The sequence below is a fragment of the Hippopotamus amphibius genome, chromosome 4 (assembly GCF_030028045.1).
Source record: "Hippopotamus amphibius kiboko isolate mHipAmp2 chromosome 4, mHipAmp2.hap2, whole genome shotgun sequence".
NCBI lineage: Eukaryota > Metazoa > Chordata > Mammalia > Artiodactyla > Hippopotamidae > Hippopotamus > Hippopotamus amphibius.
The window spans coordinates 48,162,807-48,176,948 of record NC_080189.1 but is presented as its reverse complement, the minus strand read 5'-3'; the positions used below and the strand labels follow the sequence as shown (position 1 = coordinate 48,176,948).

The 14,142-nt window shown below is 44.3% G+C and overlaps 1 protein-coding gene across 2 annotated transcripts in view; it reads left to right on the top strand.

Moving 5' to 3' along the window:
* The window catches only part of CHN2 (chimerin 2), a 293,355-nt gene that overhangs the window by 61,057 nt on the left and 218,156 nt on the right, over positions 1 to 14,142 (top strand). Inside the window, exon 1 of one of the 2 annotated variants that reach the window (XM_057732665.1) lies at positions 7,448 to 7,561. The exons of the other annotated variant lie outside the window; for it this stretch is intronic. Coding sequence (XP_057588648.1) covers positions 7,504 to 7,561 — 58 coding nt within the window. The 5' untranslated portion in view covers positions 7,448 to 7,503. Of the gene's footprint in view, positions 1 to 7,447; positions 7,562 to 14,142 lie in introns of those variants that run through there. 2 annotated transcript variants of the gene reach the window in all.

The following is a 14,142-nucleotide window of genomic DNA, read 5'->3' as shown; positions in this document are numbered from 1 at the left end:
TTATAATATAAGGACAGCATAATTCCTGAAGACACTTTCAGTTGAAGTGGGTATACAGTGTTTTAAAAAGTGATCAAGTTGTTACTCTGGGGGACTGTATTCCTTATGGTTGGTGTGGTGTAGTGGTTAAACTCATAGAATCTACAGCCTGAATTCCTGGGTTTTAATCCAAACTCTGCTGTCAATTATCAGTGTGATCTGGGGCAAGTTAATTTACCTCCTTATGCCTCAGTTTCCTTACCTGTCATATTGGCCCCAGCCTCATAGAATTTAATGAGATAATACATGTAAAGCACTTAGGACAGAGCCTAGAGCTTTTATTATTTCCTTATCACACTAAATTTTAGGGGTTTCTGATTCAGCAGGCATTTCCTGTTGACTGTACATTGCTGGAGAGAGTCACAAAACATACCGTGAAACAGACTTTCCGTTGAGAACCTCAAAGACCCTCCCCGCAGTCTCAGCTCTTTGTACCCCAGCCCTTCTCTGTAGGTGTCACAACTATTTCGCCTACATAGTCCATGATGCAGCCCCTATTTCTTCAACTTCTCCTAACTCCACACAACATTCAGCTATTTATTGAGCTTCAAGTTTTCTGAGGACTCCAACCATGCAGTCTTCCTGTTTGTCTGGCACCCTTAGTCTCCTGCATGGCTTCCTTACTGTCCTTCCTTGGGAGCTGCTCTGCTTTGGGGCCCTAGGTTTCCTTTCAGCCTCACATTTACAGAATATGTTAGTTAAATGAATTTTTGAGTCTTAGGGTTTTGGACAGAAGTTGGTTGTTCCTCTTTTCATCCACTGACGGTTTGAGAGAAAGTTTATAAGCAAAGGATGGGCTGTAAGTCAAGATAACGTGAAAAGATTTGCAGAATAATATTGCTCTTACAAAAATGTGTCTCAGGAGCTAATTGAGATTCCAGTTTGACAAAAGAGAACAAAAATGAAAGAAGCCGTGAAGGGCTAGGACACAAGGTAAGAATGAAAACAATGCTTATAAAACCACCCATTTTTCATCCCAGGAAGAGGAGGCAGTCGGCACAAGGGTACAATCTGATGCCCAAGAAGAGGGCACGACTTTCATGTGCTCTTCCAGACTAGACTGATGAACTCACTGTCATGAAACTTCTTGAAACCTTGGTCTTAGCTTTTACTTCTGTCACCTTAAGGATCCTAGCTTCAAAGCTGAGCAGGCTGTTAATTAACCAACAGAGCTTTGTAAACTGCTTAAGAGATGTTGGGTAGGCAATCGGGACTCCTAGAGCAAAGACAAGATGATTAAATAAAAATCTTCTCTGATTAGGATTAACATACCTGCCTTGTCACTCTGAGTCCAAACAACTTTACTGGGGATGGGAGGAGGCTTCACAAGACAAATGAGACAAGGGGAGCAGTGTCTCTGGGTCCAGGAGAGTACTTCATCTCCCTCTTGCATTCAGGGAGGAGAATCCTGCTGCCTGGGTATTGAGTTACAGCTGAGGAATAGAGAATTTTGATGCCAACGAGACTAGGTAGAAAGGACACCCTTTGCCATGATGGATGAATGTAATGAGAAGGAAAAGGCTTAAGTTTAAAAAAAAAAAATTTATTAAATTATAGTTGATTTACAATATTGTGTTAGTTTCAGGTATACAGTTTCAGATTCTTTTCCATTATAGGTTATTATCCTGAATATAGTTCCCTGTGCTATACAGTAAATCCTGTTGTTCATCTATTTTATATATAGCAGTGTGTATCTGCTAATCCCAACCTCCTGATCTATCCCTCCCCCTCCTCTTTCCCCTTTGGTAACCTAAGTTTGTTTTCTATGTCTGTGAGTCTGTTTCTGTTTTGTAAATAAGTTGGTTTGTGTTATTTTTTTAGACTCCACATAAAAGTGATATCATACAATATTTGTCTTTCTCTGCCTGACTTCTCATAGTATGATAATCTCTAGGTCCCATTCATGTTGCTGAAAATGGCAATATTTCATCCTTTTTTATGACCTTTTATGACAAGTAGTATTCCTGTGTGTGTGTGTGTGTGTGTGTGTGTGTGTGTGTGTATACCATATCTTCTTTATCCACTCATCTGTTAGTGGCCATTTAAGTTGCTTCCATGTCTTGGCTATTGTAAATAGTGCTGCTGTGAACATTGGCGTACATGTATCTTTTCAAATTAGAGTTTTCATCTTTTTTCTGGATATATGCCCAAGAGTGGGATTTCTGGATCATATGGTAACTCTATTTTTAGTTTTTCTAAGGAATCTGCAGACTGGCTTCACCAATTTACATTCCCACCAACAGAGTAGGAGGGTTCAAAAGGGCTTAAGTTTTGAGTCAACTCATAAAGTCTGTTTTAAATAAAACAGTAAAACTTGACTGCCACATGAATGAAGAATCATCTCAAAATGACTTGATTCAGATATTATGCATACCATTGGCTGTATGACAAATGACAGCCAAGATGTATTTGTCTTCTACAAAGCAAACTGCCGATACACTTATAGCCTGAAATATCCAGGCAGAGTTTTCTAGGAAACTGGGCCGCCGGTAGGCCTTTCTCACTGAGCACTCAAGGGGGATTCAATAAATATTTCCTTTTTCCCTAACTTCTCCTCTCTCCCCTCCTTTCTATCTGTCAATCTCTGTGCATCAAAAATATTTAAAGAGCAGATGATCCAATAGATACTAAACAGGTGATATTATTAACTTCCAATCGAAATAATATATTTGCTAAATCACAAACTGACCTTATTGCCTGTCAGATGGACCAACAAGACAAGAGTTCTGAAACCATGTGTTTTCTGGAAAAATCCATGACCAGTGATCCCAGTCATTTGTTATTCCATTGTGGGCCAAGACCATATGAGAAGATTCAGGTGGAATCTAGTATTTATTGACCATTTGTGTGCAAGATATTGTGTTCCAAGTTTTAAAGACATTTTCTAATGCTTATGAGCCTCTACATGGCAGGCATTTAGCCCATTTCATAGCTGAGGGAAGTGAGGTTTGGGGAGGACTGTAACTTCCCCAGGGTCACCTAGCCAGGGAGAACGGAGTGGGAGCCCAGGTCCACTCCCCGATTCTTTCTACTATAGCACATCTTCTGTATGAGTGACAAGTTGGTCTTGAGCACTGTCTTCCCTTCCTCTTCCTGTCGTCCCTTCCTATCCAAACTGCTGACCGCACAGCCAACGAGAACCAAACCCCCTTCCAAAAAGCCTCCACTTCTCCCAACAGTGACGTCTTTTAAATCCAGCCTGGGCCTCAGCAATCACAGCTTGGAAAATAACAAATTGACTATACTGACCCTTCTCTCTTTTGAAAATGAGAAGCTAAAGTCATTTTCTGTGTGAAGTCCTGCGCATCTTAATGGAAGGACTCAATATGGGTCAAATCCTTCCTTTCCTGCTTGGCTCGAGCCCCACCCACCCCTCAGCCCGGGTAGCACTTGGAACTTTTGTGCTCAATCGGCTTTTCTCACCGAGTCCCTTCTGACCTCACCTGCACTTCTCCTCAGCAGGCCTGTCGTTGGGATACACTTCCCTATATCCCAGCATTTTTGGTACATTAGGCACTGAGTGCATGTTTCTCCATGGTTTGTTAAAGGCTACAAAAAAAGCAAATGACTTTTCTCCAAGGAGGAACTTGAGGAGTGTGGATCCTAGCACCCAGAACAAAGCCCTGGTTCTCCTTTGAATTTCCTCTAGTTCTCCATGACTTGGGGATGTCAATGCATTCCTGTTCTGGGAACCTGGTATTCGTCACCCGCATAAGCAGTTGAAGCTGAGTCAGGTCTCAGAATCGTCCCCATACTGCAGGACAAGCAGAGGCTCCAGAGCATTCCGTGTGTGTACCGGGATCGCCCTGCTTGTGTTTTGGCTTATCTGTAATTTGGGTGACTCTGTTTGAAGCAGGACAGCCAAACCAGCTCCTACTGATAGCAGTAATCCGATTTTAAAGCAAAGACCCCAGTTAGGCAGGGCAAACAGAGAGGCAGCCCAAGTTACTGATTTGTGCCGTGGAAGGTTCTTTTCTTTCTTTCTTTTTTTTTTTTTAAGAACTTTTATTGAGATACAATTGACATACCATAAACTGCATATATTTAGTGTGTACAATTTGATATTTTTTTATTAGTAATGTATATATGGCAATCCCCATCTTCCAACTCATCCCACCCAACCCCCTCCCCCCCTTTCCCCACTTGGTGTCCGTATGTTTGTTCTCTACATCTGTGTCTCTGTTTCTGCCTTGCAAACTGGTTGATTTGTACCATTTTTCTATAGTCTGCATATGTGTTAATATACAATATTTGTTTTTCTCTTTCTCTTTCAGTGTTTTCCATTGAAGGCAAAATATTTTGTGCTGAAACTCTTGTCTTCCCTGCGCCTGGCATATTTCTCCTATGCATGTTATGGGACAGAAGTCCTTTTGAGTATCTTCTTTATTTTATTTGCTTAGTTAAAATCCTGGAGTTAAGGTTTGGGAAACAAATTAGTCGTATTTAGTGTATGCAGGTGGCTCACAAGTGTCAGCTATTTTAGCTAAATAAGAGGAAGTATGAATTATTTCGTAGTATATCAGCCATGTTCAATGATGTTTTTCATGTCTTTCCTATTTCATACATTTGAAAAATAGTTTCTCCCTTGGTACGAACATCAGCTATAGAGTATGTTTCTCTAAATAAAAATGACTAGCTATGCCATGCATTGTCAGCTTCTCTTAATCTTTGCATTTGGAAAATGCTACCTACTCTCTAGGTAGCTTTGAAGATAATAATAGAAGTGGGAAGGCACAGATGCTTCTGCACCAGCCCCAAGGAAGGCTTTGCCAGATGTGGAATGCCCATGGGCAGTTGATCCGGCTTGAATAACTGACAGCTGCCAGCCTGTAATCTTTTGTGCTAAATTGGCTCTGGGGCCACAGAAGGCAGCACAGCAGCGGGGCTGCTGGGATCCAAGTCCCTGCACATGGCACGGCTCCCCGCTACCCCCTCAGCCAACTGCAGGGACCCCACCCCCTAAAGCGGGAGACGCTGCTCTGGAAAGGGAAGGGAGCCTGTAACTTTTGCTGGTAGATGGGAGGAAACATCTTGATTCACTCAACCAGGCCACAGTTGGATAACCAGAGTTAGCGTTTCATTTCATTGACTTTGGCATTTGAGTCTTAAATTATTCAGAGACCAGTTCTTAAGGTGAGGCAGGACCATAAATTAAAAGAATGGAGAATATCAGCCAAATAGAGCAAACAGTCTCCTTTCAGGGCCTTGAACCGTGTGGCTCCTGTTCTTGTCCCAACTCTTCCATTTAGTGACTGTTAAACCTTACACCAAAACCTCCAAAGCTTTCTGCCCCTCCATCATGTCCTGGTTTACCAAATGGAATAATACCACCTGTCCTACCTACTTCACAGGCTCGTTCTGGGGATCAGAGAAGTTAATGTAAATGCTCTGTCTACTGTCAAACCAAGTGAAATAGAATGCACAGATGGATTAAGAAATAGAATCTGGTAGGCATGGTCTCTGTCTTTCTAATTTCTTCCTCTTCTGAATTACGGCCTCCATTGTAAAGGCTTCCTGATAATAATAATAGCTATCACTTGCTAAGTACTCTTTATGTGCGAGGCATTGAGCTAAATGCTTTACAGGCCTTGTTTTATTTAATCCTCATGATAACCTTGCTGATTGGTACTCATTCCTTCAGTTCACTTAAGAACTGGCTTCTGAATCCATCAGGATCTTCTAGACAAGTCCATGTACTTCCCTTTACTCTGCTTTCCAAATGAAGGGGCTGCCTTCTTCATTTTCAGTTTTGACGCATTTAAAATGATTAAAAATTTTATCAATGATTGAATCACTTTTTGAATGTTTGAATGCACCATAAGGCCAGAAAGCATGGTGTACAATTATGATTACTGAGCAAGAGAGAGAGAGAGAGGAAGAGAGACAGTGACAGAGAGAGAGAGAGAAGAGAGTAGAGAATAGGGGTAGAGGAGGAAGAGAAAGAGAATGGCATGACAGAGAGAAAAAGGTATAATTTTATGTATGTGATAGGAATAGTGATTTTCTAATATTTTACATGAAGATAATCCTTAAAAGCATATAATTAATTAGTTAATGGGCTTTTCATGTTCATAGAGCAGGAGATTTGGAAGTACATGATCTTGATAATCTTCATAAAAGATTAGAAGAGGCTTAAAGTGAGACGGAAGCCAGGATTTCAAAACTTTGTAGAATAAGAAATGATTACAGTTGGAGGGAGGGAGGTGGAAGGGGCGAGAGGAGGTGGAATGAGAAGGGGGGTTAAGATGAAAAATGGCTTCAGAAAATCCTTTCAAGAACAACCCTCCTTTTAGCCATCTTCTTGGTCCTCACTAATCGAGTGCATTTTAACTTTAGCTGTGGCAGGTCCCTGCCTGACTCCGACAGCAGACAGACAAGTTTGAACCACTGTTGCTGTGCATTAGTGAAAGCCCTCTGGTTGTTTGCTTCTGGCCCTGTTAAGCAGGTAATGATTAGGCCGCCCATCCGCCCATTTTAACGCAGAACTTCAGGATTCTAGAGCCTACTTTAAAGATAAAGCATTTTGCAATTCAAAAATGTTCCAAGTTCCCTTCCATTTCTAAGATGCCCTCTAGGCTGGGCAGCCCTTTAGCTGGATGCCTCTGAAGAGCCTTGTGGGTGAATCCTGCCTGGGGATCTGAACATAACCAGGTCAGATGTGGGAGTTTTTAGTTTGCTCCAAAATCAATTTCAGTCCAGGCCAAGAATTGAATTTAAGGTTAGGGAATAACATTTATAAAGAGGAAACAGAGAGTGGCTTCTCCTGCAGAATCAATTCTTGTATTTCAGATGTTGATTATTCAGTCTTGTGAATTATTTAGGGCTTTTGTTTCTCCGTTTTCTCTGGCGGCTTTGCTTTTTCTCTCTGTGCGCTTTCTAGAAAACAGGCAAGGTAAGAGACGCGAGTTAAAAACTCAAGTCTGATCATTTTGCTGCTAATATGAAGCTCCACTAAAGGTTTGTCCTGCTCCTGGAGGGCAGGAGGGAGCATTTCTCATGAATCTTAGCACTTCTCCCTGCCAGCACTTTACCCAGTGTCAGTGATTGTTGTTTGTAGGTGAATTAGATTGAAATGAATATTTTACTGTGATTTGCAGGAGAGAGACAGAGACAGGACCTCTGAGGTCCCTGGAGCCTGCAGAGAAAGCGTGTGGCCCTGCCTGTGGCTTTGGCCTTAGTCTTAAGGTTTTTCACACATGGAGGGGACCCTTGATCTGTAAGGTACTGGTACTGCCTGCCCCTCACCGCAGGCACGGGGCTCCCTCCCAGGCTGTGCGCAGTCCAGGCTCAGGGTCCTGATCTCCCGGGTCTAGATGCAGCTCCCTCCCACTGTCAACCCATAAAAGTGCATCTGTCTCCCCAGCCCCCATCCGGCGTTTGTGGGTTGACCGTCCAGGCAGAAGTGACAGTCCTGGTATGCATGTGGACACTGCCTGATTGAGAGCTAGAGGCTTGCCAGGGAGGATGAACAACTGGGACCCTCCTGGACCCGTGTCATGGGCAGAACAAAGACAAGTCAATGGTAAGGATTTGGAGCAAGGCAGGTAATGAGGCTACAAAAGAGACAGCCTGCACCCAAGACCCAGAAAGTGGTGAGTCTGAAGCAGGTGGATGCTTGGCTGCTGAGCCCAGAAGGAAGGACTGCTTCCATCGAGGGGAAAATAAAGTTATCAGATGCTTCCAGGTTAGTGGTTCTTAAGTCTTTGGGGCTCAGAACCTTGTCATTCTTTTAAAAATTGAGGGACCCAAATACTTTTCTGTGGGTTATAGCAATCAGCATTCACCATATTAGAAATTAAAACTGAAAAATGTAAAAAATAATTTGTCAATTTATTTCAAACAATATGCCAGATGTATGTTAACATAAAATTTTTTTGGTTCTAAAAAAAAAACCTATGTTTTCTGAAAATAATTATTGAGAATAATGCCATTGTTTTACTTTGCTGCAATCTCTGTCATGTCTGGCTTAGCAGGCAGTGACTGGATTCTCTTCTGTGCTCGTGCATCCAATCTGATGCCACATCCCATGTCATGTGTCTTCTGGAAAATGCGGCACTTAAGGGAGAATGAGAGTGAATAAGTCATATAATGTCTTAGTGCTTTTGTGAAAATAGTGTTGACCTCTCAGATCCCAGGTCTCAGGGACTCCCAGGGGTTCCCCAGACCATGCTTTGAGAACTGCTTCCCTAGGTGCCAGCTCCCAGGAAGGCGCCTCCCTCTGTGTTTGACATGTGGCCGTCCTGCATGACGACATTTCTGCATTAGCAGAAAGTGGGTAATGGTGAGCCAAGCGGATAATTCTTTGTCAAGCTTTTGTCATTTGAACAGTGCCTGTGAACATCCCACAAAGCATCACAGAGACAAGCGAGGATAAGATTGACGGTGAATGTCCCATTGGGCAATCTGGCCGCGTTCTTGCTCATTGACTGGCAAAAAAGATAGTCCAGAGCATGAGACCGTCTCCCTTACACACTTTTCAAAATGTGAACCTCAGATGCTACGAGCCCCGCTTAGTCTGGGCAACACACACGTTTTTCCTCTCCACAGTTACTGCAAGCTTTGTAAGAGGGGAGCAGCTGCTCCACAGCCTCTCTGAGCTTTGTGTTTCAGGGCCCTGGGGCGACTGAAATTTGCTTTCCAAGTGACCGATAACTGGGCAGTTTACCGACTCATCTGGTGTTTCCTGGGCAGCACAGATTTATCTCACTTAATCGTGACTCCCTTTTTCCTGCACTAATCAAGACAGTGACAGAGCTGTGACACCAGTAAGATGAGCATGGATGAAAAGTGATGATTCATAAGGACTGTGATCTAGCTTTGCTCAGGCCCAGACGTGGCCCACGAGGGAAGGACAGTGGATACAGACAGTCTGCAGCCAACGTGCAGATCAAAGAAAGGCTGTTAAAAGACAAAACAAAACACATTTTTATGTTGCTCTAAAGCAGGAACATCATTTCTAATGTGGCCAGGAAAATATTCAGCTTCATTCTCTGTCCCTTGGGAAAACTACATGCATCAGTGCTCTGGCCTGTCCAAAACTGGCAGTGAGATGGTCTCTGTAGATTCAGTTACAATCACAGAATTGTATAGTGAGAAGAAGAGTTAGAGATCATCGTGCGTGAAGGGCAGGGGGTGTGTGAGTGTGTGCAGTGTATATTCATGGGAGGGAGGTGCGAGGGTAGGGACAGTGTCACCAGAGCAAAGGCCCATGGATCGTGTCTCTCTGTGTCCTCTGCATCTCTCTCCTCACTAGGGAATTGGAATTAGTCAATTCCCATGATCTCTGTGATCCCTGTCACCTTAGAGGATTACTTAACCTCTGTATCTCAGTTTCCGCATCTGTAAAATGGGTATAACAATAACATCTATTTCATAGTGTGATTGTGAAAATTGAAAGGTAGTATACATAGGTGCTTCCTAAAGCATAATAATATAATAGATAGGAAGCACCAGATAAATGTTATGTCATCATCTTATTACTGTTATTATTATTTGACACCTCTGAAACTCAGTTTTCTCATCTGCAGAGTAGATTTTGCAGGTTAGTATGGGGATTTGGTTAGAGAATATACGGTCAAGTCTTGGAGAAGCTGTCAAATGCCATTAAAAGTAATGTACTCTATTTGGGGGCCAAGTTAATAGAACAATTTTTGAACCTGTGTGTTTTTCATGTGTAAGACTCCAGTCCTGGAGCAGTGACGTGATTTTCTGCACTGTTTTGAAAGTACAGCAGTTAATTTTGATTAAGTGAATATATAATAACAACCAGAGGAGAAACAGCAGTATAATCACAACTGGTAATAACAGTTAGTATTTATCTTGTGCCAGCTCTGAGCTAAGTACTTTACATGTGATACATTGTCTCACTTCTCATCACAGCCCTTTCGAAGAGGTGCTGTTATTATTCCCAGTTTGCAGATGAGGAGAGTGAAGTTGAGCATTCACTTAGGGCCACTCAGGCCAGGGTTGAATCCAGACAGGTGGGGCTCCCCAGTCAGCGCCCTTAACCAATGTTAGGAGCAGGACTAGAAGTCCAGGAGGTAGACAGGGAAACATCTGAGCTTGAGCTCAGCAGGCCAGTGTTGCGCTCTGCTGGTGAAAGAATTAGATCTTTTGTTCACAATAGATGAAAAATATAATGTTTTATCAGAACTATTTGGGGAGAGGAGCTGGCTGCTTCTTAGGTGAGCAAATGGTTGACCAGACACAACCCAGGGATGGAGCCAAGAATTGATTCTTGAGACACGGGGAAGATCAGGTGCAAGTCTCTAAGAACTCTTTAAGGAGCAGCCAAGTGGGACAGTATAAGGAGAGGCCTGGAACAGAAATCCACATGCAGTTTCTGAAGGGACCCTGAGAACCTCAACAAAAGGCAGAGGTGAGCCCCAGGCATGAGGCAGAAATTTCCAGAGTAGAGAGATGCAGCCCCGTTCTCAAAGGGGCTGGAGGCTCTCCCATAGGGCATGGTTATTTTTCCCTGTCTCAGTCCAAAGCTATTTGGTGGAACAAGATTATGCCACAGCAGAGGCATAACAAGCTCTCTCTGGGGAGGCTGTATAAGTTAGTGATATAGAATGGGAGCTTTAGAGTCAGGGAGACCTGAGTGCAAATCTCAGTCCTGCCACTTAAAAGCTATGTGGCTGTGCCAGCACTTAATTCTCTAAGTCTTCATAGGGTAGTTCTAAAAAATAAATGAATAATTGCATGTAAATAAATAAATCACCAAGCACTTGGTAAGCCCCCAGTAAATAGAAGCTATTAGTATCATCGTTGCCATTATAATTAGCTCTTCCCATTGACTGGTTCTTGGATTTTCCAGTTGTGTTGAGGGGCTGTCCCTTAACCATGGCTTGACCCCCAGCTATTTTAGATCTTCATGTGCGATGCCCGTTTCCAGGGCAGGGTCCCATGGGTAGGGGCCCGGAATGGTGCTAAGCTACCCTTCCTTACGCAAGTATTATATTCAGGATAGTATTGGCCAGGCTTTTCTGAAACTAGCCACTCAGCTTGATCCTGTTCTACCCCAAGCCTTAAACTAATGTTCAGGAAGAGACAGCCAACTGCAAACAGTCCTGCTCCTGGCTCAGCTGATGAAGGTCATGGTTTACCATTTCCTGAGTTGGTGAGTCTCCAAACCCTGCTAGCACTCCCAAGAACCCTGGTCATGCCTTTGAGGAGCCTCCCATCTTTACACCAGATGGGAGAGGTTACTAACTCTGAACAAGACTCAGGCCTGTCTGAGATGCAGGACTACTGTCCCTGCTCAGTGTAGGTCATTAGCTGAGCAAGCAGCCCCAAGAATTTTGCAGCGTGCATGTCCTTTACTTGTTAACTGAGTGGTCGAGGACAGATATTGTTGGAGCATCTTTAGGACCGAGATAGTCTGCCCAAAAGAGAAGTCTTCTGTGTATAGCAGGCCAGAGTCCTCCTTGTGTTCCCTGGGTATGAGTTTGGTAGACTGATGTCAAACCCAGACTGGCACAGAGGCTGGACAAAGGTGGGCAGGAAGCAGGAGTCTGCAGGGCAGGTGTCAGGCACCTGCCACAGCCCAGTGTGTGGCCCAAGCAGCAGGTTTCAGGTTTTGGTATTGAGGTCTCTAAAAAGCATTCACCAGGAGCCACCAGAGTCTTGCAGGGAGATTCTGCTGGCGTCCAGAATGTGAGCCAGGACCCAAAACGGGAGCCCTGGGCGCAGGGGAGTTGTGGGCAGAGTTTAGCCATGGGCATCTCTCAAGCTTCCCTGGACCATGCCCCCCAACACAGGCTGGGTCATCGCACATGCACAGGGTTTTCCCAACAGCATCTTCAAAACGCTGCTTAGCCTCTGAAATGAACATCTCTCTTTGGGTACCACATGTAGCAGCCCTGAGAATTTCTCCAGCTCCTCCAGCTGCTCTAAGCCAGGATGGAGTCAGCCTCTCAGCCCAGCTCTTGCCCATCACCTATTTTAGCTACCTTTTATCTGGTCATATGCCAGGCTCGATGCTGAAAGTTCTACAAGCATTTTTTCCTTTAATCCTCTTAGTGGCCCCATGACGTAGATGTTGTCATTATGCTCATTTTATAGGTGGAGAAACTGAGATGCTGAGGGGTCGTGTTGTGTAGGTTAGATAGCTGGTAAGTGGCAGAACGAGGATGCAAGTTAGGCCTTTCCTTCCCAAAGCTCAAGCTCTGAACCACCCTTCCCAGTGACTTATTCAGCTAAGATGGAATCTTATTCTGTGTTCAGCTGCTTCTCAGAGTTGCTTCATCAGGCTGGACCAGTGGTCTGCAACCTTGGTTGCACACTGAAATCACTCAGGAAGCTTTAAAAAAATACCCATGCCTGGGTCTTGCCACCAGAGATTCTGATTTCAGTTGGTCTGAGGGGCAGCCTGGGCATTTTCTGGACCAAAAGCTGGTAAACTTTTTGTGCAGAGGGCCAGATAGCACATATTTGAGGCCTTGTAGGGCCATATGGTCCCTGTCACAACTACTCAGCTCTGCCTTCATAGAGCAAAAGCAGCCATAGACAACATGAGCAAATGAATGTGGCTGTGTTCCAGTAAAACTTTATTTACAAAAACAGGTGGCTGGCCAGAATTGGCCTGTGAGCCACAGTTTGCAACGCTTGATCAGGTCGGGCATTTCCTTAGTCGAGTCTGTCCATCGCCAGTGAGATTCGAATTCATCTTACTTCTGTGGACCAGGTGTCTGCTGTGTGGTATCTGCTCCCCCGGGAATCCCCATACCCTTCAATCCACTGCCTTCCTGCAGGCTTGGTGGTGTTGACCCAATTTCTATGATTTGTCTTTTTTGTCGAGGACCCCGCTTCCCCCTAGGTCTGAAATCCTGCCATGAACCGTCCCCTGTTTGGTGGGGGTCCTTTCTAGCTGGCTAACCCTTTCCCATGAGGAGTTAAAGTTGCCCCCCTTCATCTTGGCTGGTGGCCAGGTCCTCTGTAATTAGGAGGATGAGGTGGACCCACGAGGCTGCCCCCTGTGTGACAGGAAGACTGCTCCTGTGCGAGCATGCTTCTTCCCCTTTCTGCCCCAGCACCCTGCACCCCCACCCCGTCTCCCCCCACAGCCGTCTCCCAGGGAGGTCTGGCTCCCCACTCCCTCCTCGCGCAGACCCCCACTTCCTTCCCTTCCCAATTGACCTTCCATGTCTGCCCTGTGTGTGTAATTTGAGTAATAGCATCATTTTCTTCCGAGGAATTCAGTGTATCAATTAATTTTCTTTCATGGAATATTAATAGAGTGTTCCTGGAGTTGTGATTATTTACAAAGTCACAAGGGCAACTGGAAAATAAAGCTGCTGAATTGCTTGTGGCGATTGGAATTATGCCCCAACCCCCTAAAAATAGCTTGGTCTCCTTATCTTCCCTCATATGTCAACTTGTCCTTGGTAATGGGGTGTAAGAGACACCACAAAAATGCCAGACTGAAAGAAAACCCTTAATATAGGTGACACCTAAGATGTTAACAGTTCACGTACACAAGGTCTCTTTGTAACTTAGTTGTTTAGACATCGCAATGCATTTGTTCCACAAACGTTTACTGAGACCCTAATTTGTTCTGTGTGTCAGGGATACAGGATAAGCCTCCTGTCCTCACAAGAGAACCCATCACATAAACAAATAACTATATAACCATATCAGAAGTGCCATAAGAGAGCCGTGTGCACAGCTCTGTGGAAGGAGAGGCTAGAGTTAATACCTGAGGTTCCTGGGAAAGCTTCTCTTAGGGGGTGAGGGTCCAGTTGTTTGAATAAAGTTCCCCACCAGCAACAGGAGCAAAGGCATTCCTGGGAGAGGGCCCAGCATGTCAAGGCAGGAATGGGATGCCATGGTGTGACTGGAGTGTGTGGTTCCTGGGGGAAGGGTGGGAGTTGAGTTTGGAAAGGGGCAAAGGGATGCGTAAACCATGTGGCGGTTACAACTTTTGGGGGCAATATGGGCCAATATAAGGCTTTTAAATAGAAGGATAATGCGACCCAGTTTCTGTTTTAGAAGGAACTTCTGATAGAAGCAGAGATCCTGAATTGGGGTGGGGGGTAAAGAAGGAAGCAAGGGTTTCCTACGGAGCTGTTGTAAAAAATAAAGAGGTTCTCAACTAAGAAC